Source organism: Pseudophryne corroboree, chromosome 12 (genome assembly GCF_028390025.1).
Source record: "Pseudophryne corroboree isolate aPseCor3 chromosome 12, aPseCor3.hap2, whole genome shotgun sequence".
Classification (NCBI taxonomy): Eukaryota; Metazoa; Chordata; class Amphibia; order Anura; family Myobatrachidae; genus Pseudophryne; species Pseudophryne corroboree.
Genome location: NC_086455.1, coordinates 14878995 through 14906651, shown reverse-complemented (window position 1 = coordinate 14906651; position 27657 = coordinate 14878995). Strand labels below are relative to the sequence as shown.

The 27657-nt window shown below is 49.4% G+C and overlaps 1 protein-coding gene across 1 annotated transcript in view; it reads left to right on the top strand.

Annotated features, from left to right (window-relative positions):
• The window catches only part of KIRREL1 (kirre like nephrin family adhesion molecule 1), an 82626-nt gene that overhangs the window by 30980 nt on the left and 23989 nt on the right, over window positions 1-27657 (top strand). The window contains exons 3-9 of the mRNA XM_063947764.1: window positions 10879-11028; window positions 13470-13627; window positions 15554-15704; window positions 17853-17958; window positions 21227-21375; window positions 23849-23976; window positions 24831-24957. Coding sequence (XP_063803834.1) covers window positions 10879-11028; window positions 13470-13627; window positions 15554-15704; window positions 17853-17958; window positions 21227-21375; window positions 23849-23976; window positions 24831-24957 — 969 coding nt within the window. The remainder of the gene's footprint in view (window positions 1-10878; window positions 11029-13469; window positions 13628-15553; window positions 15705-17852; window positions 17959-21226; window positions 21376-23848; window positions 23977-24830; window positions 24958-27657) is intronic.

Sequence of the window (27657 nt, the reverse complement as noted above, 5' to 3'; positions counted from 1 at the left end):
CTTTAGGTCCGCGCTGCATAGGAGTTGCGCTGCGCATGTGTCCTGGTGGTTACCGCTCATAGCCACAGATGGAAATTGTACGTGGAGAGATGCAGCGTTGGCGGGCGTTTCTGGTAACTTGGGTGGGCTAGCCATACGAGGGCGTGTTGCGATAGGACACAGTTGCACTGACGCAGACAGCCATGCCCAGACGGTGAATCTGCGCTTCCATGTGGCTGGTGCAATCTCTGATGGTGCGGCTTAATATGCACAGCAATGGATAAGTGCCGCAGCCGGTGGGCACCTCAGTAGGAAGCCCGTCAGCACTGGCATAAAGAACTCCGCATCAGTCCTTCTGTGACTGCTCTCCCTCCTATCATGCTGCAGCGGCGTGAGAGTAAGCAGGGGGGGGGGGGGGGGGGGGGCAGAGAGAGAGAGATGTGCGGCATACCTGCCTGTCTGTCTAATTATAGTAGATGAAATGAATAAACAAGTTACAGCTTATATCAGGGCTCTGAGTTGAGAGCTCATTTGCTACATCACATATGGATCCACTGTCTATCCTCCTAGGACCCCCACTCATCTACTACATCAGGACAGGCACTTAGGGTCTCCCCCATCGATCAACTGCATGCCCCTTCTGCCCCCACCACTTGCAGTGCTTTACCAGTCCGCAGGCAGCAGCTAATCCCCCAGCCCTGCACACAGGCCCGGATTCTGCTGACTAACCAGGATTGCTCCAAATGCTTCATTCTGTTGGCGTCCTGTCCACACAGTGATAGATGCCAGGGGCCTCGCTACTCGCAGCTGGGGAGGCTGAGTGGGGAGATCTGATGAGAACCTGGATCAGTTTCAGGGGCTACTCAGTGTCCACCTTCACCCTACTACAAAGCTGCCTGGCGACGGAAAAGGACAAGGTAGGAAGAGGTCCTGCATCACCGGAGGCAGGGGCACCTAAGCAGCAGACGTTTGGGGGGCGGCAACGTGAAGCGGTTCCTAAACCAGAGATGTGACTCCTCCGTTTTTATGGGAGAGCCGAGGTCAGTGTCTACATCTTCCAAAGCAGATTTACTGGCCTCTGAAGTGGGAATGGCCGGCCAACCTGCGTAACCTGCGGGTCACTCAGACGGCCGTTCTGTTCTCAGAGTGATCCGATGCTGCGCCCACTGGCACAACAGCAGCAGATCATGCAAACCTGCAGGAGGAGTCTATTTACACAAGACCCCTCCTACATCATTAGCATATTACCGCACAGCAGCTACTGCGTCCGTCTCTGAATGAGGCCCTCTGTCATAATTGCCATTATATGAGATGCACTATATAAGTGGTGGCACTGGCTGTAGTTATATGCAAGGACTTATGGTGTACCTGTGCCTTGCACACAGTGGGGCTGATGCGATGGATGCTGCCACATTGCATCATGGGAAAACACGAGTCATGTGCATCTTTGCATGTGGACTCTGCACACTCGGTCTGATACCGGTCGCCTTCATCAGGACGCACTTGCACCAGCCTGAACTTCATGCAAAAGATGACGCTGCTGGTTTGGGAGTCCTCACTTGCTCCGCTTGGTCCTCAGTGCGAGTCCCAAGCATGGTCATGTAAGCCTTGTAGCTACTCTGTGTCACTGAGCGGTGACGTCAGAGGGGTTCTGCAGGGGTCTCCCCAGTAACCGGAAGCCCAGATAAGCACTGGAGGAAACTGTATCTCTACCTAGGGTGTCATCTGATAACCATACACTACTGGTGGGATGGGGCAATGGTGGAAGGGGGTGCCATGTAATATCCACAACAGGGGGGTGACATTTAGGGCCCTGTAGGAGGTGGGGAGAGAACATTCAATGTGGGACTGCTGTAAGAAGGGGAGTAAGCTAAGTTTGGGGGTGCCATAGGAGGAAGTGGCAGAGCAAGGTCAGTTTGGGGGGTGCTATAGGAGGTAGTGTCAGAGAAGGCTAAGTTTGTTGGTTCTATAGGAGAGGGGTGGCAAATCAGGCTGATTTTGGGAATTCTATATGAGGCAGTTGCACAGCAGACTGAGTTTGGGTGGTGCTATAGAAGACAGTGGCAGAGCAGGCTGAGTTTGGAGGTGTGGGGTATGGCAGTTTGACTGTACAAGGTGGGTGGAGAGCTGGCTGAGGTTGGGGTTGCTGTAGGAGGGGTAGGAAGTTGAGTTTGGGGCTCTGTAGAAGTGAGAGTAGAACAGGCAGTTTGGGGTGCTGTTGTAGGTGTGGGGCAAAGCAGGCTGAGATTGGGGTGCTGTAGTAGGTGTGGGGCAAAGCAGGCTGAGATTGGGGTGCTCTAGTAGGTGTGGGGCAAAGCAGGCTGATATTGGGGTGCTGTAGGTGTGGGACAAAGCAGGCTGAGATTGGGGTGCTGTAGTAGGTGTGGGGCAAAGTAGGCTGAGATTGGGGTACTGTAGTAGGTGTGGGGCAAAGCAGGCTGAGATTGGGGTGCTGTAGTAGGGGCTGGGCAAAGCAGCCTGGGATTGGGTGCTGTAGGTGTGGAGCACAGCAGGCTGAGATTGGGGTGCTGTAGTAGGTGTGGGACAAAACAGGCTGAGTTAGGGGTGCTGTAGTAGGTGTGGGGCAAAGCACGCTGGGATTGGGATGCTGTAGTAGGTGTGGGGCAAAGCAGGCTGAGATTGGGGTGCTGTAGTAGGTGTGGGACAAAACAGGCTGAGATTGGGGTGCTGTAGTAGGTGTGGGGCATAGAAGCTGGGATTGGTGTGCTCTAGTAGGTTTGGGGCAAAGCAGGCTGAGATTAGGATGCTGTAGTAGGTGTGGGGCAGAGCAGGTTGGGATTGGGGTGCTCTAGTAGGTGTGGGGCAAAGCAGGCTAAGATTGGGGTGCTGTAGTAGATGTGGGGTAGAGCAGGCTGAGATTGGGGTGCTGTAGTAGATGTGGGGTAGAGCAGGCTGAGATTGCGGTGCTGTAGTAGGTGTGGGGCAGAGCAGGCTGAGAGTGCAATGCTGTAGTAGGTGTGGGGCAGAGCAGGCTGAGATTGCAGTGCTGTAGTAGGTGTGGGTCAGAGCAGTTTGAGATTGGGGTGCTGTAGTAGGTGTGGGGCAGGAGTAGGCTGAGATTGGGGTGCTGTAGTAGGTGTGGGGCAGAGCAGTTTGAGATTGGGGTGCTGTAGTAGGTGTGGGGCAGGAGTAGGCTGAGATTGGGGGTGCTGTAGTAGGTGTGGGGCAGAGCATGCTGAGATTGGGGTGCTGTAGTAGGTGTGGGGCAGAGCAGGCTGAGATTGGGGTGCTGTAGTAGGTGTGGGGCAGAGCAGGCTGAGATTGGGGTGCTGTAGTAGGTGTGGGGCAGGAGCAGGCTGAGATTGGGGTGCTGTAGTAGGTGTGGGGCAGACACAGGCTGAGATTGGGGTGCTGTAGTAGGTGTGGGGCAGGGCAGGCTGAGATTGAGGTGCTGTAGTAGGTGTGGGGCACAGCAGGCTTATATTGGGGTGCTGTAGTAGGTGTGGGGCAGAGCAGGCTGAGATTGCAGTGCTGTAGTAGGTGTGGGGCAGAGCAGGCTGAGATTGCAGTGCTGTAGTAGGTGTGGGGCAGGAGCAGGCTGAGATTGGGGTGCTGTAGTAGGTGTGGGGTAGAGCAGGTTTAGATTGCAGTGCTGTAGTAGGTGTGGGGCAGAGCAGGCTGAGATTGCAGTGCTGTAGTAGGTGTGGGGCAGAGCAGGCTGAGACTGCAGTGCTGTAGTAGGTGTGGGGCAGAGCAGGCTGAGATTGCAGTGCTGTAGTAGGTGTGGGGCAGAGCAGGCTGAGATTGCAGTGCTGTAGTAGGTGTGGGGCAGAGCAGGCTGAGATTGCAGTGCTGTAGTAGGTGTGGGGCAGAGCAGGCTGAGATTGCAGTGCTGTAGTAGGTGTGGGGCAGAGCAGGCTGAGATTGCAGTGCTGTAGTAGGTGTGGGGCAGAGCAGACTGAGATTGCAGTGCTGTAGTAGGTGTGGGGCAGGAGCAGGCTGAGATTGGGGTGCTGTAGTAGGTGTGGGGTAGAGCAGGCTTAGATTGCAGTGCTGTAGTAGGTGTGGGGCAGAGCAGGCTGAGATTGCAGTGCTGTAGTAGGTGTGGGGCAGAGCAGGCTGAGATTGCAGTGCTGCAGTAGGTGTGGGGCAGAGCAGGCTGAGATTGCAGTGCTGTAGTAGGTGTGGGGCAGAGCAGGCTGAGATTGCAGTGCTGTAGTAGGTGTGGGGCAGAGCAGGCTGAGATTGTAGTGCTGTAGTAGGTGTGGGGTAGAGCAGGCTGAGATTGCAGTGCTGTAGTAGGTGTGGGGCAGAGCAGGCTGAGATTGCAGTGCTGTAGTAGGTGTGGGACAGAGCAGGCTGAGATTGGGGTGCTGTAGTAGGTGTGGGGTAGAGCAGGCTAAGATTGCAGTGCTGTAGTAGATGTGGGGTAGAGCAGGCTGAGATTGCAGTGCTGTAGTAGGTTGGGGCAGAGCAGGCTGAGATTGCAGTGCTGTAGTAGGTTGGGGCAGAGCAGGCTGAGATTGGGGTGCTGTAGTAGGTGTGGGGCAGAGCAGACTGAGATTGTAGTGCTGTAGTAGGTGTGGGGCAGGAGCAGGCTGAGATTGGGGTGCTGTAGTAGGTGTGGGGTAGAGCAGGCTTAGATTGCAGTGCTGTATTAGGTGTGGGGCAGAGCAGGCTGAGATTGCAGTGCTGTAGTAGGTGTGGGGCAGAGCAGGCTGAGATTGCAGTGCTGTAGTAGGTGTGGGGCAGAGCAGGCTGAGATTGCAGTGCTGTAGTAGGTGTGGGGCAGAGCAGGCTGAGATTGCAGTGCTGTAGTAGGTGTGGGGCAGAGCAGGCTGAGATTGTAGTGCTGTAGTAGGTGTGGGGTAGAGCAGGCTGAGATTGCAGTGCTGTAGTAGGTGTGGGGCAGAGCAGGCTGAGATTGCAGTGCTGTAGTAGGTGTGGGACAGAGCAGGCTGAGATTGGGGTGCTGTAGTAGGTGTGGGGTAGAGCAGGCTAAGATTGCAGTGCTGTAGTAGATGTGGGGTAGAGCAGGCTGAGATTGCAGTGCTGTAGTAGGTTGGGGCAGAGCAGGCTGAGATTGCAGTGCTGTAGTAGGTTGGGGCAGAGCAGGCTGAGATTGGGGTGCTGTAGTAGGTGTGGGGCAGAGCAGGCTGAGATTGCAGTGCTGTAGTAGGTGTGGGGCAGAGCAGGCTGAGAGTGCAATGCTGTAGTAGGTGTGGGGCAGAGCAGGCTGAGATTGCAGTGCTGTAGTAGGTGTGGGGCAGAGCAGGCTGAGATTGCAGTGCTATAGTAGGTGTGGGGCAGAGCAGGCTGAGATTGCAGTGCTGTAGTAGGTGTGGGGCAGAGCAGGCTGAGATTGCAGTGCTGTAGTAGGTGTGGGGCAGAGCAGGCTGAGATTGGGGTGCTGTAGTAGGTGTGGGGCAGAGCAGGCTGAGATTGCAGTGCTGTAGTAGTTGTGGGACAGAGCAGGCTGAGATTGGGGTGCTGTAGTAGGTGTGGGGCAGAGCAGGCTGAGATTCCAGTGCTGTAGTAGGTGTGGGGCAGAGCAGGCTGAGAGTGCAATGCTGTAGTAGGTGTGGGGCAGAGCAGGCTGAGATTGCAGTGCTGTAGTAGGTGTGGGGCAGAGCAGGCTGAGATTGCAGTGCTATAGTAGGTGTGGGGCAGAGCAGGCTGAGATTGCAGTGCTGTAGTAGGTGTGGGGCAGAGCAGGCTGAGATTGCAGTGCTGTAGTAGGTGTGGGGCAGGAGCAGGCTGAGATTGCAGTGCTGTAGTAGGTGTGGGGCAGAGCAGGCTGAGATTGCAGTGCTATAGTAGGTGTGGGGCAGAGCAGGTTGAGATTGCAGTGCTGTAGTAGGTGTGGGGCAGAGCAGGCTGAGATTGCAGTGCTGTAGTAGGTGTGGGGCAGAGCAGGCTGAGATTGGGGTGCTGTAGTAGGTGTGGGGCAGAGCAAGCTGATATTGCAGTGCTGTAGTAGGTGTGGGGCAGAGCAGGCTGAGATTGGGGTGCTGTAGTAGGTGTGGGGTAGAGCAGGCTTAGATTGCAGTGCTGTAGTAGATGTGGGGTAGAGCAGGCTGAGATTGCAGTGCTGTAGTAGGTGTGGGGCAGAGCAGGCTGAGATTGCAGTGCTGTAGTAGGTGTGGGGCAGAGCAGGCTGAGATTGCAGTGCTGTAGTAGGTGTGGGGCAGAGCAGGCTGAGATTGCAGTGCTGTAGTAGTTGTGGGACAGAGCAGACTGAGATTGGGGTGCTGTAGTAGGTGTGGGGCAGAGCAGGCTGAGATTGCAGTGCTGTAGTAGGTGTGGGGCAGAGCAGGCTGAGAGTGCAATGCTGTAGTAGGTGTGGGGCAGAGCAGGCTGAGATTGCAGTGCTGTAGTAGGTGTGGGGCAGAGCAGGCTGAGATTGCAGTGCTATAGTAGGTGTGGGGCAGAGCAGGCTGAGATTGCAGTGCTGTAGTAGGTGTGGGGCAGAGCAGGCTGAGATTGCAGTGCTGTAGTAGGTGTGGAGCAGGAGCAGGCTGAGATTGCAGTGCTGTAGTAGGTGTGGGGCAGAGCAGGCTGAGATTGCAGTGCTATAGTAGGTGTGGGGCAGAGCAGGCTGAGATTGCAGTGCTGTAGTAGGTGTGGGGCAGAGCAGGCTGAGATTGCAGTGCTGTAGTAGGTGTGGGGCAGAGCAGGCTGAGATTGGGGTGCTGTAGTAGGTGTGGGGCAGAGCAAGCTGATATTGCAGTGCTGTAGTAGGTGTGGGGCACAGCAGGCTGAGATTGGGGTGCTGTAGTAGGTGTGGGGTAGAGCAGGCTTAGATTGCAGTGCTGTAGTAGGTGTGGGGCAGAGCAGGCTGAGATTGCAGTGCTGTAGTAGGTGTGGGGTACAGCAGTTTGGGGGTCAGTATAGGAAGGCATACTGTATCTAACATAAGAAGTGCCACAGGCAACACCCGGCATATCAGATAGTAGTACATATGTTCACTGTAGATTACCTCACATATTATTTAATTTCCAACTACAGGAAACTTGTCCTCGTCAACATCAAACGCCTCAGATGGTGATGAATGTTCTGAGACGTTTGATATAAATGACATAACAGCTATGGAACCTCTGGAGCCGTCAGTGAACTGGTATAGCCGGCAGGTTCCCCGTCTTGTGTGGGTGCGTCACAAGGGGAATTTCCCACACCCTACACTTCTATCTTAAAGTCATTTCCCACATGAAAGTACTAGAGGCGTCGCCTCAATCTGGGGCATTTTGCTGCTGTGTAATATATCGCTGTTTATATAGTATAATATATTAATGTTCTCTCTGTGAGTAAATACTCTGCACACAATGGCCCCAGTAACAACGTGTCTGTCGCCTACACACAGGGGCTGCCGTCATTTTCCCGGGATGACCCCATAGTCATGAGAATGGGGCCTTGCCATGCCCCACCACCAAAATGCTAAATATATCTGCATTTTCTCTGAGGTTGACGCAGTGCTGATGTAGGACGTAGTGGAGCGATTTTTTACTACTGCGCATTGCCTCTATGTCTCATCGTTCCTGTGTCCCGGCTGTGCCCGCGCAGAGGTGGTTCCTGGGCGGTGACATGGTCCATCTTATGGGCATGTTGTGGAAGTGTGGCGGGTGTGTTATGAAAGTGGCTCAGACACACGGATGTACACAGGGCATGGGTTGGTAACGCATCTGCATACAGTGCCAGACGGGCGACAAGACGCGTTTCTGCACCCGCCACTCAATCAGGTCCTCTGGCTCTTGTGAAACAAACAATCCTTTTCTACACAATGTTCTCTCGCTGTCTGTGCCACACTCCTCTGCACCTATCACCAATACACGCTGCGCCAGCGAGACGCTCAGGACCATTTGCTTTCATGAAAATGAATTCCTCGCATACAGCCCACTGCCCATTTTATACATCTGTGGAGAGTCGCTGTCTCTAGACTTGTTCCCATGTTGTTTGTCACTCATTTATTTCATTGTTGTCTGTATTGTGTGCTAATGTAGCGCAACACTGCCCCCTATGGTCATGGCAGAGAACTGCACGTAGCTATTGCAATGAATGCACAGTAGATACAGTCGTATTAGGTTCATAAGATATGAAGTCTACGGATTCAGTGTGCGGCGGTGACATCACCGAGGAACAAAGAGAAGCGCTAGGCTCTCCCATTCTCAGCCAGCAAGTGCCCGTTATTCTAGATCAGGGGTAGGCAACATGTGGCACTCCAGCTGCTTAGGAACTACACACCCCACGTGCCCTGTAACAGTCTCACTGTTATGGCTTGCTGAAACTGTGGCAGGGCATGCTGGGCTTTGTAGTTCCACGGCAGATGGGAGTGCTGCAGATTGCCTACTGCTGGTCCAAATCTCCCTGAATGGTAAGTATACAGATGTGGATAAATCCACAGGGAACCAGCGCTCAAACCCTATTTGTAGTGGTGAATGATACGGTTATAAAGTGAAACTAAAATCAATAATGAAAAAGCAGGTAATATACTTAAGGTTGTTTATTCTAAGATGCTGAGATACTTTCTTTCCCAACAGGTATAAATTCGGTTTAAAAGTCAATCAGTGATTGGGGCACGCTCCTGGTTTGAGCTTAAATTCTGAAGTGCAAGGTTCAATTGAAAGAACAAATGCTGTGATCTTTGTAAAGTCGAAAAAAAGAAAAAGAAAAATGCCACAAAAAAATATTAATGATAATATGTACTAAAGTCCAAACGGTTTACAAGTCTATACAGACAGCGGCGTCCCGCTAATCTGTGCTCTGAAGTGAAGGATTCTCTTGTGAAGTGATGAACAGTTGACAGCGGTAGTGTATGCTTTGGTTAGAGTGGAGAATAAGGACCCTGGACTGGCGCTATTCCTCCTGCAGCACGTCCCACAGTAGAGCGCCCGAATCAGGCCCGCTCTGTGGGGCCGCTGACCTGGGGTGTGCGCCTGTCACAGAGGCGAAGTGGACCCGGCCGGAGCTCTCCGAGCGGCTGGCCGCGCCTCTCCTCCTCCTACAGGGACTTACCTTCTCCCTTCCCCTCCGCCTTCCACTCTCCGCTGTCTCGGGCTTCTTCCGTCGCCTGGCAACCGGTTGCTTCCGGAACTCCGGATCACGTGACCGGATGGTTTGCGGAAAGGATTAGCAGTACTGTCCTTCTTTGTAGTGAATATTCGTCCTCAGTCCAATGTAGTATAGATGGGTAGCTCCAACGCGTTTCGACCTGTTAGGGTCTTCCTCTGGGACTGAGGACGAATATTCACTACAAAGAAGGACAGTACTGCTAATCCTTTCCGCAAACCATCCGGTCACGTGATCCGGAGTTCCGGAAGCAACCGGTTGCCAGGCGACGGAAGAAGCCCGAGACAGCGGAGAGTGGAAGGCGGAGGGGAAGGGAGAAGGTAAGTCCCTGTAGGAGGAGGAGAGGCGCGGCCAGCCGCTCGGAGAGCTCCGGCCGGGTCCACTTCGCCTCTGTGACAGGCGCACACCCCAGGTCAGCGGCCCCACAGAGCGGGCCTGATTCGGGCGCTCTACTGTGGGACGTGCTGCAGGAGGAATAGCGCCAGTCCAGGGTCCTTATTCTCCACTCTAACCAAAGCATACACTACCGCTGTCAACTGTTCATCACTTCACAAGAGAATCCTTCACTTCAGAGCACAGATTAGCGGGACGCCGCTGTCTGTATAGACTTGTAAACCGTTTGGACTTTAGTACATATTATCATTAATATTTTTTTGTGGCATTTTTCTTTTTCTTTTTTTCGACTTTACAAAGATCACAGCATTTGTTCTTTCAATTGAACCTTGCACTTCAGAATTTAAGCTCAAACCAGGAGCGTGCCCCAATCACTGATTGACTTTTAAACCGAATTTATACCTGTTGGGAAAGAAAGTATCTCAGCATCTTAGAATAAACAACCTTAAGTATATTACCTGCTTTTTCATTATTGATTTTAGTTTCACTTTATAACCGTATCATTCACCACTACAAATAGGGTTTGAGCGCTGGTTCCCTGTGGATTTATCCACATCTGTATACTTACCATTTAAGGGGGGGTGGGACACCCCTCATTACCAGCAGCACACCCCGCCTCAGATTAACACCTCAGTGCGCAGAGAACCCATTTCTGTATATCTGCAAATCTCCCTGAAGTCTGAACTGCTAAAGGATTGGCCATTCCCAAGGCACCACGTACGCATCTGGTTCTTATGTGACGACGGTAAAACGCAGACGAGCCTTATGTTCTCATCAAGATATATTATGGAAACTTGTTATATATTATAGGGATTAATACAATCCCTACTGTTATATTTGTTAGATAGAAGTCATCTTGGATTTCTTTTGAGTGGTATAAAGCCTCTTGGTCTGCCGCCTTGTCACATGATGGGCCTGAGTCTGAGTTGGTTGCGGCAGCGCCTGTGTGCGCCTCTTTTGCCGGTATTTAGATATTTACTGTCATTGTAAAAACACAAGGAAATTACAATCCAGGTCACACAAATAGTTACAGATCAGCGATTCTGGTATTGCTCACTGAGTCTGACACCGCTACTCTACATTGCAAAGCAGCGGAGAATAGATGACGGGTGCATGCGTCCAACATCCACAGACTCTGTCAGCTCCGGGAGTGCTGGACAAACCCCCAGCATGACTAAAACAGGAGTGTGGATCTCCAGCCCTGCATTGCGCTGGAGGCCACACCCCCTTGTCAGCAAGCCACGCCCCCATACTCAGACGCACTGTCTCTCTGCGATAGTGAGGGCCCCCACAACCTTGGATGTTCTGGGCCCCACCTGTCCCAGACTGTATGTAGTATATATGCATTACGGAGGCCATACAGGACATTACATGACTATACATCTAGTTACACACAGGTGTATTCCTCCTTCCATGATGACTACATGGCTTTTTAATGTATTTGCACATGAAATTAAGTGATCTTCTCTCTTATTTCTTCAGTATGGCCCCGCTACCAAGTTGTTGGAAACCCCGAGTCTGGGCAGTACAACCTGGAGATCACCAACGCCAGTATTTACGATGATGCCAATTTCGAGTGCCAGGCAACTGAGGCCGCTCTGCGTTCCAAAGGAGCCAAGCTGACAGTATTAAGTAAGGATTTTAAGATGTCTTAATTCAGGTGATGGAAGCCTGCACTGCTGAGTATATGGTGGCACTATCCTGCACTGCTGAGTGTATGGTGGCACTATCCTGCACTGCTGAGTGTATGGTGGCACTATCCTGCACTGCTGAGTGTATGGTGGCACTATCCTGCACTGCTGAGTGTATGGTGGCACTATCCTGCACTGCTGAGTGTATGGTGGCACTATCCTGCACTGCTGAGTGTATGGTGGCTCTAGCCTGCACTGCTGAGTGTATGGTGGCACTATCCTGCACTGCTGAGTGTATGGTGGCTCTAGCCTGCACTGCTGAGTGTATGGTGGCTCTAGCCTGCACTGCTGAGTGTATGGTGGCACTAGCCAGCACTGCTGAGTGTATGGTGGCACTATCCTGCACTGCTGAGTGTATGGTGGCTCTAGCCTGCACTGCTGAGTGTATGGTGGCACTATCCTGCACTGCTGAGTGTATGGTGGCACTAGCCAGCACTGAGATTGTTATGAGGTCTTTAAATAATCGACATTACGTATTTTGTGTGTGCTTCTACTGCCAGCCCTGGAGGCTCAATGGTGGCCAGCAATGTACATATTTGCTGACGATGATTATCCTTTGCCTTCCAATAACCAACGGTTGACCATACAGACCAAGTGACAGTTTAAAGCTGCGATGGCAACAGGTGGCACGTGGGGAGGTCTGAGTGGCATATGGGGAGGTCTGAGTGGCATATGGGGAGGTTTGAGGGGCATATGGGGAGGTCTGAGGGGCATGTGGGGAGGCCTGATCAGTGTGTGGGAAGGAGGTCTGAGTGGCATGTGGTGAGGTCTGAGTGGCATGTTTGCAGCATGTTGGGAAGTCTCAGTGGCATGTTTGCAGCATGTTGGGAAGTCTCAGTGGCATATGGTGAGGTCTGAGTGGCATGTGGGGAGGTCTGAGTGGCATGTTTGCAGCATGTTGGGAAGTCTCAGTGGCATATGGTGAGGTCTGAGTGGCATGTGGGGAGGTCTGAGTGGCATGTTTGCAGCATGTTGGGAAGTCTCAGTGGCATATGGTGAGGTCTGAGTGGCATGCGGGGAGGTCTGAGTGGCATGTTTGCAGCATGTTGGGAAGTCTCAGTGGCATATGGTGAGGTCTGAGTGGCATGTTTGCAGCATGTGGGGAAGTCTCAGTGGCATATGGTGAGGTCTGAGTGGCATGTGGGGAGGTCTGAGTGGCATGTGGGGAGGTCTGAGTGGCATGTAGGGAGGTCTGCGTGGTATGTCGGGAAGTCTGAGTGGAATGTGGTGAGGTCTGAGTGGCATGTGGGGAAGTCTCAGTGGCATGTGGTGAGTTCTGAGTGGCGTGTGGTGAGGTCTGAGTGGCATGTGGTGAACTCTGGGTGGCATGTGGTGCAATATTAGTAAATTAGGGACATGTGTGGGGCATTTTGGGATAAGTAATATGGGCGAGCCAATGTCATTTTGGGGCTGTTTTCCATTTTTGGAGTAACTTGTCCCTTCTGAAGGTTGGAAGCTAGCACTTGCAGCCCTCACGTTGCCCATCACTGATTTCAGTCATAACCTCTCGGGAACAGAATTACATTATCTCAGGGCAATGCTTGACAGCTCTGCATAGTATGAGGTTCTGCAGCAGCTGCGGTGCTGGTACTTTAACACTGTTTCTACGTGTCTCGAATTGGCCACTAAAGTAGATTTTGGTAATAAGCCGTGATTTCTTCTCGCATCATAAACGGCTGTGAGTTTGTTCAGTGGGCGCAGCTCGCACCCCACCCCTCCAGGTCTGCATGGAGTGGGGAGATTTATACCTGATAGGAGCAGTACAAGACCTGCTGCAACCTGTTAGCCAGCAATCAGCAGGCAGCTAGGCAGAGAGGCACTCGCCCTCATAGTACCAATCACAGGGCAGAGTGTGAAACAATCAGGCTATTGTGCAAAGCTTTATCCTCCTCCAATCTTTTTATTTTCTCACCTGTTTCAATATATGCAACATTCAGCAGCCAACAGTGTACTCATCGACACCTCATTGCTTCTATTAACACTACAGGGCCAATGCTTACCAGCTTTCTCTAACTTATAACTGCCCCGTATCTGTAGAAACTATATGTTCCAAATATATACATACATTACCTCAAGTTAGGTTAGTGTAACACTTGGCTGCCCAGGGAGAGTTCTCGAATTTAGAAAGAGGTCTTATTTCCATTGTATGGACTCCTGCTGAGCTACAGTATGAGTGGGACAGGATGGGGTTAATCCTGCCCTGAAAGTCGCCCAAGCATTGGTGCAGGAACGTGTGGTATAAACTCAGATTTGTCCTGAGAATAAGCAATTCATATGTGTATAGGGTGGACTGGGCTTCTACTCATTATTTATCGACAATCATTTTTTTCTATTGACCGATTATTGACATCTTAACACATGTACTGTATCTTCTCTCTACAGTTCCCCCAGAAGACCCCATTATAGATGGAGGGCCAGAGATCCTACTCAGAGCTGGAACCCCGACCAACCTAACCTGCAGGGCGGAGAATGCCAAGCCGGCAGCTTCCATAGAGTGGTTCCGAGATGGGAACCCCCAGGAAGGAGCTATTTCTAGCACGGTGAGTAGCCTAAGGCTATGGATGCCTCTGTGCCGTCCTCTCTCTCTATATGTCATGGAGGTCTTTGTTCTCCCTCTTGAAGTCCTGCCCTCTTGGTCTCATTCAGCCTCTGGCTGCTGCGCCGGCCCTGGAAAGCAAAGCAGAATTTCATCTGATCTGCAGAGACAACATAAAAGGTCATTGTGGAAGTGTCTGTCTTTAGTTCTTCCACAGAGAGACATCTGAGGTGATCTGACCAGCGCTGTTGAACCCTGTAACAAGATCTCCTTTATCCTGGACAAAAACCTCATCCAAATCCATCTTTGTAGCACATCTGAGCCGAGGAGAGTTCTAACACGCCCGTCTCATCACTGGAGACATTGTACAACTGCGTAGAGTTGCTTCATATAGCCGATGCTTTCTAGAGTGAGGCGCTCACAGACTATCCAGAAAACACAAGTGGGACAACGTTGCCCCCTGCTGCTAATTATAAAGATATTAGAAGTCGCTCAGTGTTGTCTGGTCAGAAGCTGCAGACTTTCATAAGAAACCACGCAGCCAAAGATGACTTCTAGTAATCCTAATCATCGACACTGTTCTACTGTACTTCAGAATATGGATGTGAGGATACCACAACTCATATTTAATGGAGATTGGTCTATAGAGTGTAAGCTTGCGAGCAGGGCCCTCCTACCTCTATTCCTGTCTGTTATTACCCAGTTTTGTGTTATCACTGTTGTTTCCAATTGTAAAGCGCAACAGAATTTGCTGCGCTATATAAGAAATGGTTAATAAATAATAAAGAGAGGAAAGATACAGGGGGAGATTTATCAAAGCTCGGGGAGAGATAAAATGGAGAGAGTTAGCGTGCTGGGCAATCAGCTCCTGGCTGTCACTTTTCAAACACAGCCTGTAACATGGCAGTTAGAATCTGATTGGTGGGTGCTTTATTTCTCTCTCTAATGTTTGATAAGTCTCCCCCAATCAGCTTCTGTAATTTTACCGGTGTATTTGGAAAGGGTATGGGACTCAAGGTCGACACTCATTAGGTCGACACCCACTGGTTAACAGTGGGTAGGAAATAACTAGAAATATGTCGACCTGAAAAAAGGTCGACATGAGTTTTTTTTATGGGTTTTTTGTGTCGTTTTCTCCGTCAAGTGACTGGGAACCCCAATTAGTGCACCGCGTCCCCTTGCATGGCTCGCTTCGCTTGTCATGCTGTGGGCAAGGTTAATATTACCAATCGTAGTCCACGTGGATCGTAAAGTATGAAAAAGTAAAACAAAATTTGTGAAAAACTCATGTCTATCTTTTTTCATGTCAACCTTGTTCAAGTCGACCTAATGTCCGTGTCAACATATTTCTAGTGTCAACCTATCCACTGTCGATCTAATGGGTGTTGACCTAATTGGTGTCGACCTAGAGTCCGGATACCATTTGAAAATTGACAGTCATGAGCTGATTAGTTGGTACTTTATCCCTCTCCACTTTATCTCTTTACAAGCTTTATACATCTCTCTAATGGGTCTATTCATGAAGCAGTGAATAGTGTGGTGAAGTGAGCCAGTGGAGAACAACCAATCAGCATTGAAGTAACATTTTTAATTTGCATATTATACAATTGTACGGAGCAGCTGATTGGTTGTCATGGGCAACTTCTCCACAGGCTCGCTTCTCCACTCTTATCACTGCTTCATGAATAGACCCCTAAATGTCCTTTAACATCCAAACAATTGCCATTATGGGGTGTTCCAGCCGTTATAAATAGATTATTTTCTAATGAAAGCTTTTTGGCTTGCTATTTCATATGTACCAATAGAAAGCTGGGATTTGTAGTTCTTAAAGCCCAGTAGCGAGCAGATGAGGTGGTGGAGGTATGAGCTAATGAGGACATTAGATGGCAATGTCAGTGCAGCCTGTGTTATCCTGGGTTTCTCTCCGCAGATGGTGTTGGCGGACGGAAAGCGCGAGACCACTATAAGCTTCCTGCTGATCGTTCCCACTGATCAAGATATTGGGCGAGTGTTTGCTTGCAGGACATCTAATGACGCTATTCCAACCGGAAAGGAAACGTCAATCAAACTGGACGTCCACCGTGAGTCCTCTTTCTACTTATTGCCCCTATCACTTGTAACCTGAATACTTTGTCTTCTCGGTGGCTCCTACGTCATTGCAAACCCCACCCCCACCCCCCTAGCCGTTAGCCCTTCTTGTTTTGTAACAAGAGCCAAATGGAAAGCTCCGATGGAAAGTGTAAATGCACACTGATTTACTGAAGCTAAATGGAAACCCTGCACGCATCGGTGTCAGTATATTTCCTGACACGGATTTGGCCGCAATTGCCAATGTGGTTGGGCCTGTTTAGGTCCTACACAGGTGTCACCGCCTGCATATGCAGCCTACAGCAACATGCAGGTCAACTGGGCTAAAAAAGTTGACATGGTAAATAGGTCGAGGTGAAAAAATGTAGACACCAGAGAAGTTCGACGGATACAAGAGGTCTACAAGAAAATGGTCGACATTGTTTTTTTTTTTTTAATGTAATTTTACTAGGAACCAGTGACATCACTATGGTGATGCAATGGAGGTAGCCGTTCTGTGTAATAATCCCACTGATGACAATGATCCCTATAATCCCTGCCTGGTGATGTCACCGCTATAACAATCATCACAAGCAAATTATGTGCATATATATGTAGACAAATATGACAAGAATTAATGGTTAGTGCCAAGGGGACGCTGTTAGCATTATTAAATTGGATTACGAAAGCCAAGTACATTGATTAACGTACGGGAGGGGGCTGTACACGTCTTATCTCACTACAAGCCTGAAGCTAGAAAATGCTGAGTATCTGATTGCCGGGCCAGCAATAACTCTCCATGAGAACGCGCTGTACTGCCCCCCCCCCTCCCGCGACTGATGTCAGCCCATCTCATCGATTCCCTGTGATGCCAGCTCCTTGTGTCTGATTAGGTGTCCCGTAGAGCAGGTTAAGCACACTCTGTCATCCTAGACCACAGTTAGGAAACCTGTGTCTCTCAAGCTGGAAATGCTGGGCCTTGTAGTTCTTCAACGGGTCATTCCCCCTCTGGTCTCAGGTTCTCCTCTAAATCAACCCTTTGTTCCTCCCTCTCTCCCCCTCTGTGTAATAGCAGAGGAACAGGGCTGCATTTGAATAGGCGTACGGCTGTATGACTTACCAGACAATTTGCGTAATAGCGTTTACCTAACCCAGGCTTATATCAGATGCAAGGCAACCGACGCCAAGCGAATTCCGATGAGGAGGGAAAGACAATACATCTCTTTGATAGTGACTTAAGATATTCCCAGCTATAAACGGGGCTGCAGTCCGAACCATCGGTCTCCGAATAAAGCCCTCTCGTCCGGTCCGCGGATTAGATTTACGCCTCATATGTGTCTGAGTTACCAAATGTTAAGAACATTTTCGGGGAAAAAATAATATTTTTAGTGAGGATAATCTGTAATCCCCAACAATGAATAATGGTGGTCATTCCGAGTTGTTCGCTCGCTAGCATTTTTTAGCAGCCTTGTAAACGCTATGCCGCCGCCCTCTGGGAGTGTATTTTAGCTTAGCAGAAATGCGAACGAAAGGATCCCTGTGCGGCTACAAAATAATTTTGTGCAGTTTCAGAGTAGCTCAAAACCTACTCAGCGCTTGCGATCACTTCAGACTGTTCAGTTCCTGTTTTGACGTCACAAACACGCCCTGCGTTCGCCCAGACACGCCTGCGTTTTTCCTGGCACTCCTGCGTTTTTTCGAACACTCCCTGAAAACGGTCAGTTGACACCCAGAAACGCCCACTTCCTGTCAATCACTCTGCGGCCAGCAATGCGATTGAAAAGCTTCGCTAGACCCTGTGTAAAACGACATCGTTCGTTGTAATAGTACGACGCGCGTGCGCATTGCGCCGCATACGCATGCACAGAACTGACATTTTTTTGCATCATCGCTGCGCAGCGAACAACTCGGAATGACCCCCAATGTCGCCAGCTTTTACACCGGTGATGCGGCCATGTTTTTAAACACAAGGAAGGTCTCTGTATTTAATAATATGGTGGGGGGGAGTGGAGGTGCTAGAGACTGTCGCTTAGAACCACTTACATAAAAAGCACCATGGTAACCCTTCTGGAAAGAAAAGGGCACAGGGTTACCAGAAGTTAACGCCTTTAATAACCTTAATGGCATGTATTAACCCTTGCCTGTCTGGTGTCTCCGGACAGATCCCCCCACCGTCACCCTGTCTATCCATCCGCAAACGGTGCAAGAGGGCGAAAGAGTGCGATTCACCTGCACGGCCACAGCTAACCCCGTCATTAAAGGTTACAGGTCAGTATTTTCACTTTTTTTGTAAATTTTTTTTTTTTTACATTGATTTTGTATTTTATTATTTTGTTGTTGTTGTTGTGTGTTTGGCCCAATATTTGGAAGTAAATAAAGTGTACAAGACGTCATATAGGGGCTGATTCTGAGTCCACGCACTAGGGTAAGGGTTGACCCAACTTAGGTCGACCACTATAGGTCGACAGGGACACCAGGTCGACAGGTCAAAAGGTCGACATGAGTTTTTGGACTGTTTTTGGTGTCGTTTTCTTCGTAAAGTGATAGGGAACCCCAATTAGTGCACCGTGTCCCCTCGCTTTGCTCGCCATGCTTCGGACAAGGTGCCTCGCCCCACTACCGCTGCGCTCGGCACAGGTTACCGTTCCCAATTTTAGTCCACGTGGATCGTAAACTATGAAAAAGTCTAAAAACTGAAAAACAAAAATGTGAAAAACTCATGCCGACCTTTTGACCCGGCGACCTAATGACCATGTCGACCGAGTGTCCCTGTCGACCTAATGCATGTCGACCTATAGTGGTCGACATAATGATTGTCGACCTAAGTTATGTCGACCTAACGACCATATCCCACTCCCATGCTCCACACAGTGGAGCGAGATTTTTCTAAGGCGCATGCACCTAACTTTCCGCGCGCACCCCGAATGTTAGCGCACAGTCACGGCGCTGATTGAGACGCACGTGGTCTCAAATACATAAAAAACAGTGTCTGGTGTTCCTGGACTGTGACATGGGGGTGGCTTATCAGACGCATGGGGAGGCTTCATCTTACGGTTGCGTACACTGGCGTTTTATCGCTCGCATTGGAGAATCTGCACATAGCATGTGGCTGGTGCAAGTTTACAAGAGTGCCTACAGACGCTGACAGTGTGCCTCTCAGTCCTTGCACATTGGGACGCACGGCTGTAAACCCGGGGAGGGCTTTGTAATGGCATCTGCATAAAGGTGCAGACGTGACTCTGGCACAAGATGCTGAATCAGGCCTAGAACCTCCCCCTGATTTTAGTGGAGCGATTGCTATGATGAAGTCTATATATTGTGAGTGTATATGACAATGAAACGGCAAATCCGCTGGCAGTGATGGATTTATCGATGGCAGCTACAGTGACATGACTTATGACACGGAGTCGGGCCAGCTGGCCTTTATTTCAGCAGCCACACCAATAACCTGCTAGAAATTACAGAGCATTGATTTACATAATTACATCATTACCTGCTGTACTGAGATGTTAGGGGTTTAGTTCACTCTGCACAAAATACATAAAATGAAGGTTTAAAAAGCACAGGGCTTAATGTGTCCTTGGACCGAAGAGCTAGCGCTCTATAAAATCCGTGACAGACGCTAAGTGCCCATTAGTTGACCCCACAGTGCCAGTGTGGCACAGGCTGTGGGTGGAAATCATTCTAGCGTTTCCCATGCAGAGTGCGCGGCAGCAGGCTTACAAGTGCGAGAGCGGCGGGCCCAGGCCGTCCATTAAACACCTTATCTGAGGAATTTAATGCATTTTTATTTTACGATCCTGTTTACTGCCAACTGCTTCTGTTTTACAATCATGCATATTTAAACTGTACGGGGGTATTAATGTTTTATTTATCGCTGCCGTGAGGAGCGCCTGTTATGCTCTGTGTGTTTGTGTAGTGTGGGCAGTAAGTGGAGACTGACTCTGCAGTGCTGGGGCGGGCGCGGAAACCTGCAGGGTTAAATAGCGTTTGCAGATGGACTACAATGGCGGGTGCGAAGCAATGGCCGGGTGTGAATATTAACCCCTGGTGGTGCGACTATTACTCTTAAGGCGGAAATTAATTCTAGTCTTATGCAATTTTAACTAGTATGTCTTGATAGAAAATGATCCTCTGTTAGAGTAAGTTACGTTCCACAAAAAACAGAGCAGACCCAAAAGAATGCAGAGTTCGGCCATTATTGTGTGCACAGAAACAAAGGGCGGTTATTCGCCCACATGCCGAGGTGAATGCATCTCCGCAGCTGGTCCCCTATATCTGTATCCTTATCTCCTAGCCGTCACATTATTACCAGTGTGCCCCAGCCCTATCCCCGCTGCAAAACCTCCGTCTGAAAACAGGAGTCATTTTGGCAACAAGCCCTGGAAATGCCCAGTAGCATCCCACTTACCCCCCTTCAGTTGCATGTGGGGCGGTGTTCAGCTTGCCTACAACTCCACGCCCCCCACAGTTGCATATGATCGCTTCTGGCTCATACGCAGAGCAAAAACACACAAGAAATGCTTCGCAAACAGACTTGCGCTGAATTCTGCATGAGCCCCGAGTGCAAGTACACCTATTTGTCGGGCTAGCACAGTCCGAGGAGGGGTGTGTTATGCAATGTCGACCACTATTGGTCAACTCTAGGCCGACGTGTACTTGGTCGTCATGACAGATGGTCAACATTAGTTTTTTCACTTTTTTGGTGTTGTTTTTCCTGTACAGTGACCGGGATCCCCAATTAGTGCACCGTGTCCCCTTGCTACGGGCAAGGTGCCTCACTCCGCTACCGCAGCGCTTGGTACAGGTTACTATTCCCAATCGTAGTCCACTTGGATCGTAAAGTATGAAAAAGTTCAATAAATGGGAAAAAAAGGTGAAAAACTCATGTCGACAGAGTCCCTGTCGACCTAGTAAGTATGTCGACCTACTTACCGTCGACCAATAGTGGGCGACCTAGACAGTGTCGACCTAAGTGTGGTCGGCCTAGGGACCGGATACCCGAGGAGCACGCCCAGTCTATACTACATAGTCCACACGAATTACTGTAACGTATTGGAAGGAACAGCCCCGATCAGTCTGACACCTGGACATCCAACAGGATAAGAGCAGCACGGATGGTGTAGTGGTTAGCATTACTGCCTCACAGCACTGAGGTCATGGGTTCGATTCCCACCATGGCCCTAACAGTGTGGAGTTTGTATATTCTCCCCGTACTTGCGTGGGTTTCCTCCGGGTACTCTGGTTTCCTCCCACAATCCAAAAATATACTGGTAGGTGAATTGGCTCCCAACAAAATTAACCCTAGTGTGAATGTGTCGGTGTGTATATGTGATAGGGAATATAGAGTGTAAGCTCCACTGGGGCAGGGACTGATGTGAATGGCCAAATAGTCTCTGTACAGCGCTGCGGACTATGTGTGCGCTATATAAATAACTGGTAATAATAATAAGAGCAGTTGCACCCCCTGTGGGCGACACCTTCTTTGCCCGCATGTATTACTAATACATATTGCATCTTACATTTTCTTTAAAAGGTGGGCTAAAGGAGGCGTGATCATCGAGGCCGCCAGGGACAGCTCGTACGAGACACAAGTGGATTACACCTTCTTCACCGAGCCCGTCTCGTGCGAAGTGCACAATGAAGTCGGGAGCACGAACGTTAGCACCCTGGTGGATGTACAGTGTAAGTACTGGCGCTTCCCCAGTGAGAACTGCATATATTCCTCCCAGTATGACCCAAATCATCAATCGTAGAGCCAAATGCTCCTACCCATCTACCTAGCACCCCCTTCCCTCTTACTGAGAACAATGCATGGCTGATACCAAAGACAAACCAATTGGATGCCCCTGAAGTGTGTTCCTCAGTTCACCTACACGACCAACACAACCCGTCAATTGCCTATTGTTTCCAGGACTGTCTGACATTTTCTCACAATTATTTATTTTAAAATTGGTCATTGTAAGGTACTAATGAATCTGGATTAAGAAAAAAAATAGTAATAGACCTATTTGGCACCAACTAATAAGGAGTAATGCTTGTGGAAAACAATCTATTTTATTAAGCACATTCACTGTATACATTACATCAGAGGTAGGCCTGAGTATGCTGGCGAGACACAGATTAAGTTCTAGGCTCCACTGCAGCTGACAAGTTATTGATTAAGGGGTCATTCCAAGTTGATCGCTCGCTAGCAACTTTTTGCAGCAATGCGATCAGGTTAAAACTCGGCAAAACTGCACATGCGTATGCACCGCAATATGCAGGCACATCGTACGGGTACAAAGAGGATCGGTGCTGGGCGATGGATTTAACGAAGAATCCATTCGCACAGTCGATTTTCAAGGAGATTGACAGGAAGAGGGCGTTTGTGGGTGTCAACTGACCGTTTTCTGGGAGTGTTTGGGAAAAGGCAGGCGTGTCCAAGCGTTTTCAGGGCGGGTGTCTGACGTCAATTCCGGGACCAAAAAGACTGAAGTGAACGCAGCGGCTGAGTAAGGTCAGAGCTACTCGGAAACTGCACAAACTGTTTTTGTACCGCTCGGCTGCACAGGCGTTCGCACACTTGCAAAGCGGAAATACACTCCCTCATAGGCGGCGACTATCTGATCGCAGCGCTGCAAAAAGTTGCTAGCGAACGATCAACTCGGAATAACCCCCCCTCAGTATCTAGGTTCCACAATAGCAGGCATATCACAAGTTAAGTATCTAGGTTCCACAAAGGCTAGTGGGTCATACAGGGGGATGTAGTTACCTCCCCCTACATCCCACCCCCCACCATCCCGACGTATCTAAGTTTGAGGTTCCACAACAGCCAGCAGAAACCATGTTAAGTAATTAGGTTCTAGGTTCCATAACTGCTGGCAAGTCACAGATGAAGTGTCTATGTTCTAGATTTCACAACAACTAGCGAGTCACAAGTTAAGTTCCACAACAGCTGGCAAGTCATAGATGGGACCTAATACGCAGCTGTGGAAAACCTCTGGCTGGTCTCCTACAACACAAACTGTAAAGTCCAAAGGCCTAGTTCAGACCTGATTGCATGCAAGTTTGCAGAGGTTTGCGATCGGATAATCGCTGCCCAGAGTGAAAATCCGCCCCGTGCAAGTCTGCGTACGCCGTGTGAAAAGCTTTGCAAATGCCGGTCAGCTGCAAATCCGTTCCTACTCACTCACCATCGAATGATTTTTCCAGTCTGTGTGTAGCCCAGGACTTACTCCTACAGTGCGAAAGAAACGGCTGATCGAGGCCGGAGCTGACGTCACACACCCTCCCTGAAAACGCTTGGGAGCGCCCGTGTTTTTCCTGACACCCCAGAAAACTCCCAGTTACCACCCACAAACGTCCTCTTCTTGTCAATCAATCTGAGTTTGCCTAGCGATCAAAAAAGACACAAGATTTTTTCGCAGTTGGGCCTCGCGCCTGCGCATTATGATCCGTACGCATGCGCAGTTGTTCCGATTTGTGATTTCGCAGAGCAGCGAATAGGTCTGAATTAGGCGCCAAGCCCGGCTGCATTCTGAGAAACCATTGTTACAGTTTCCCTACATTCAAAAATATTACAAAAGGGAAATTCTGGGGAAATAAAACAAGCCCCGCTCGGTGAAGGGCAGGAGCCCTTCTGGCAGCTATAAATCAGTTCTGTTCAGGGTCTGATCTGTCACAAAATGGTTCCTGGACAAGAGGCAAAAGTCCAGTGACTCTGGACCTGGTTCAGAGATGTACGCCAATACATTCACAAGCGCAATCTTGTGAGCGCCCCATCCCCTCCCCCCACAGACCACAACCGCGTTATCTCTCCGACTGCGCTCTCCTGCTGAAGGCCATTCCGGGATTCCCATAGGAAATAAAAACACTCCTTAAAGAGGAAATTAGACTTTTTTTTTTTAGGTCTGAGTAAAAAACCGCACAATTCTGTTCCATTAGAAATCACATTCCTTATTCTTTTGAAGACAGTGAGGGAATCTCTCTCTCCAGTGATAAGCTTTTGATTTATAATGTGCTCTAGCTTTGGTAATATAGACGGGCATGAATAAGTAATGCTCAATACCCCTGACATAGGACGGGCATTTCTATATTAAGAGCCTTGCCTGAGCGCACGCCTTACTTTACATGGATTGCCTGGGGACCCCGCTAATGAGAAAACTTCTCTCCGTAGTTGCCCCCCGTATTGTAGTGGAGCCCAAACCTGCAATGACAGATATGGGATCTGACGTGACCCTGACCTGCATCTGGGCAGGAAATCCTCCCCTCACCCTGACGTGGACCAAGAAAGGATCTAATATGGTGAGTAGCCCTTTAAATAGGGTTTTGCAATTAATAATAAAAAAAAAAGTCTGTTTTAATGTGTAATTGTTAGGAGTCTGAGCAGCTTACTGTATATAAATCATCCTCTCCGCAAAAATATATGGGAGACTACCCTCCTGGACCCCGTCAACTTCTCCAGCTGACAACACAATTCCCTGTGAGTCGCTCCATCATGGCTCCGCCCCTGCTGAGCAACGCCGCGATTTACAGCATTACACTGCGACACAAGCTGCCGCCGCATGCTATTTAATCAGATACCGCAGGTATTATTCTGATACCAGGCATTATTCTGATACTAGGAATAAAGTTACACACTAGAACACTACCGCTGTGCCATGTATGCAGCAGCTGAATGGATTGGTTGGGGATCTTGTCCAATCAGACACCACATACAAGACACACCTACAGATCCAAGAGTCTGGCTTAACTCACCTAGGCATGACTGAGGAAATTCGGAGAACATGGCATGTTGGCTCACGTTTTCGGTGATAAAAATTAAACCTCTCTATTTTTACTTGGCTCCCCTACTGTACGGGTTCACTGAGGTTAGAATCAGTGTCTAGGTCCATTGCTGAGGCAGTGAAGTGATGGACTGCACCTCCCACTATGGGCAAAACCGGACACAGGTGGCCAGCTCACTACGGCCCATTGAACTCTCTTTACTTTCCACCGTTGGCTTGACTTCAGTAAATGGACCACATCCAAAACTGCCTATTGTACATCACAGACCTTTCATTCCAGACTTGGCGGCTGATTCCTAATGTTCCTCTGGCAGGTATGGGCGGTTGTCTTATCTTTCTGGTGCTTCCTACATCTTGGCATTTTGCTTGCAGGTATTAAGTAACAGTAACCAGCTATTTCTGAAGTCCGTGAGTCAGGAAGACGCAGGGCAGTACGTGTGCAAAGCCATCGTTCCGCGTATTGGAGTGGGAGAGCGGGAGGTCACGTTGTTTGTCAATGGTGAGTACTGCTACATCCATAACAGCTAATGATCTGATCTATAATGGTGCAAGTTCTTCCAGCATTTCAGGTCTCCCTGCCGCGGTCAGTAGGTACGGGCTATAAATATTCATCCACAGTTATGGCCAACGAACCATCTTGTCCCACCTATGTAAGGCAGAAGACATGGTTCCAGCCCTGGCCACTGGGGGCTGCTGCGACGGGTTGCCCTGCCTGCTCTAGACGCTCTCCTATGTGATATGGCCTTGGTATTACACTACGCACACTACACTAAATACCCCTTTCATTTCAACGTTGTCTCCTACACGGAAGTTAACAAATCCACGTTTCTAACAGGAATTTAATTTATCCATCATTTTTTACTCCCCTCTTACCATATAATGAATGCATTACTAAAAATCTATTTTATAGCTTCAATATTTATTTCCACATTTCATTTTACTGTTCATAATACACGTGCTCCCATGGCTGTGTAGAAAAGGGCAGGCTTGGACTGGCCCACAGGGGAACAGGGGAATACACCCGTGGGCCCTCACTGCCTGGGGGCCCACCTCCTGCTCTAAGGATCAGGTTCTAGACTGTGCACTTGAATTATACATTATACATATGTTACCTAATACTGGACTATGGTGTATTCACCACAGTGCATTGCTTTTATTAATCTGGTACATTATCATGCATGCAGCAGCTGAATTTACTGTATATATTTATGAAGGGGCCCAGACGTTGCACTCTCTAATGGTTAGTCAAACCAATGAGGTGGCAGGCCACACCCATTCTGCAGACTGGCCACACCTCTAACGTGGGCCCCTACCACTGCATTCCCCCGGTGTGCCCTACATACACCAGTCCGACACTGGAAAAGGGTATAGAGTAGTGTAATGTTAAGCGATCCTGATAATGCACTCCTGCAAACCCACTCTTCACAGGGACGTGTAATACGGGAAGAAAAAAATCCTATTTAATAACAGAAATATATTTCACATATGTCCTCTTTATCATTTCTATCTGTGACTTCTTCATGGGCCACGCAGCATTATAAACTGGTCAAAAAAATACACAAGGAGATTAAATACTTGTCTCTGTAATAGATGTGGATGCAGCAATATATGGGTGTGTCTAAACAGAGTGGGTGTGGTTTGGTTAGATCATGGGAGGGGCTTAGTCTGTAGTAAATGAGGATTATTTTAGAATGGAAAAGAAAAAAACGTTAAAGTAATGTAGAGTAACCTGCACACCTCCCAACTGTCCCGATTTTAGTGGAATAGTCCCATTTTTTTGCTGCAGTGTCCCGCGGTGGGGGAGGCAGTCGGAAGACCCTCTCTTACTCAGTCACATGGCATCTATTCTCTGGGGAAGAGGGAGTAGGGGCAAGGCCAGCAGCTCACAGAGGGCTGGGCATGCCCGCACAGTGACGAAAACGGGGGCGTGGCTTGCGATCGCAGTACTTTATGCGAGGCCATGCAACTTTTTAACAGAGGCCATGCCCCCTTCATGGAGCACGGCCAAGGGGCACAATTTGCTGGACCCTGAAGTTGGGAGGTATGAAACTGCACTTTAAAATAACGCACACCGGACCTGATTCGGATTTGGAAGCAAAGTAAAACATCAAGCAAACCATGTGCACTGCGGGTGGGGCAGATTTAACATGTGCAGAGAGAGTTCGAGTTGGGTGGGGTGTGTCCAAAGTGAAATCTTAATTGCAGTGTAAGAATAAAGCAGCCAGTATTTACCCTGCACAGAAACAATATAAATGTATTTGCTCCCCTGCACTGGAACATGGTTTGTTCCAGATACAAAGTTCTGTTCTTTTCCTGCCTTGTTTCCAAATCCGAATCAGGCCCACCATGCGCTCAGAAATGCATTTTACAGGACCACTTCCCAAAGTTGGACTACAGCATGGCGGCCACTACTGTGTAGTGGTTAGCATTAATGACTCGCAGCACTGAGTCATAAATTCAGTTTCCAATCGTGGATGATATGTGTGGAGTTTGTATGTTCTCCACATGTTAGCGTGGGTTTCCTCTGGTTGCCGGCGTTTTTGGGCGGAAATCTCTCATTTTCTCGGTATGGCAGGAAAAAACGCAGGCGTGACCAGACTTTTTACGGAGGGTCTATGATGTCAGCGCAGACCACTTCCAGGCCGTCTCAGTCGCAGATTACTGGCAGCCTCAGACCTACTTACATTTGCTCAGATGGTGAAAAATCTTTGATGCTCCGGAAATTGAGTATATGCATCTGCGAATGGATAGCGATCTGCGATGCATTCGCCAACTTGCACGGGGCGTTTTTTCTTCCTGTCGGGGCGGCGCCTTCTACTCGCAGGCAACTGCAATTTCTCAGAATAACGATCTATGCTGAAATAGGCTCATAGAGCGTAAGCTCCACTGGGGCAGGGACGGCTGTGAATGACTGATATACTCTCTGTAAGGTGCTGCAGAATGTGTGTGTGCGCTGTATACAGTAAATGGCATTTCCTGAGAGCATGACGTGACGGGAGACCGCAGAGTAACAGGCGCTGCAGTAACACAGGCAGATTATGCGCAGCGATAAACTCAGCAGATTGGACGATAAATCAAAGAAAGATATAAAACAATAGCGCATTACCCGTAATGTGGCTGCAAATTTGGTTGGATTGCATTAATTCCTCCTGATGAGATAATGGCCGTGAACGGCGTCCTAATCTGTCTCACAAAGAGA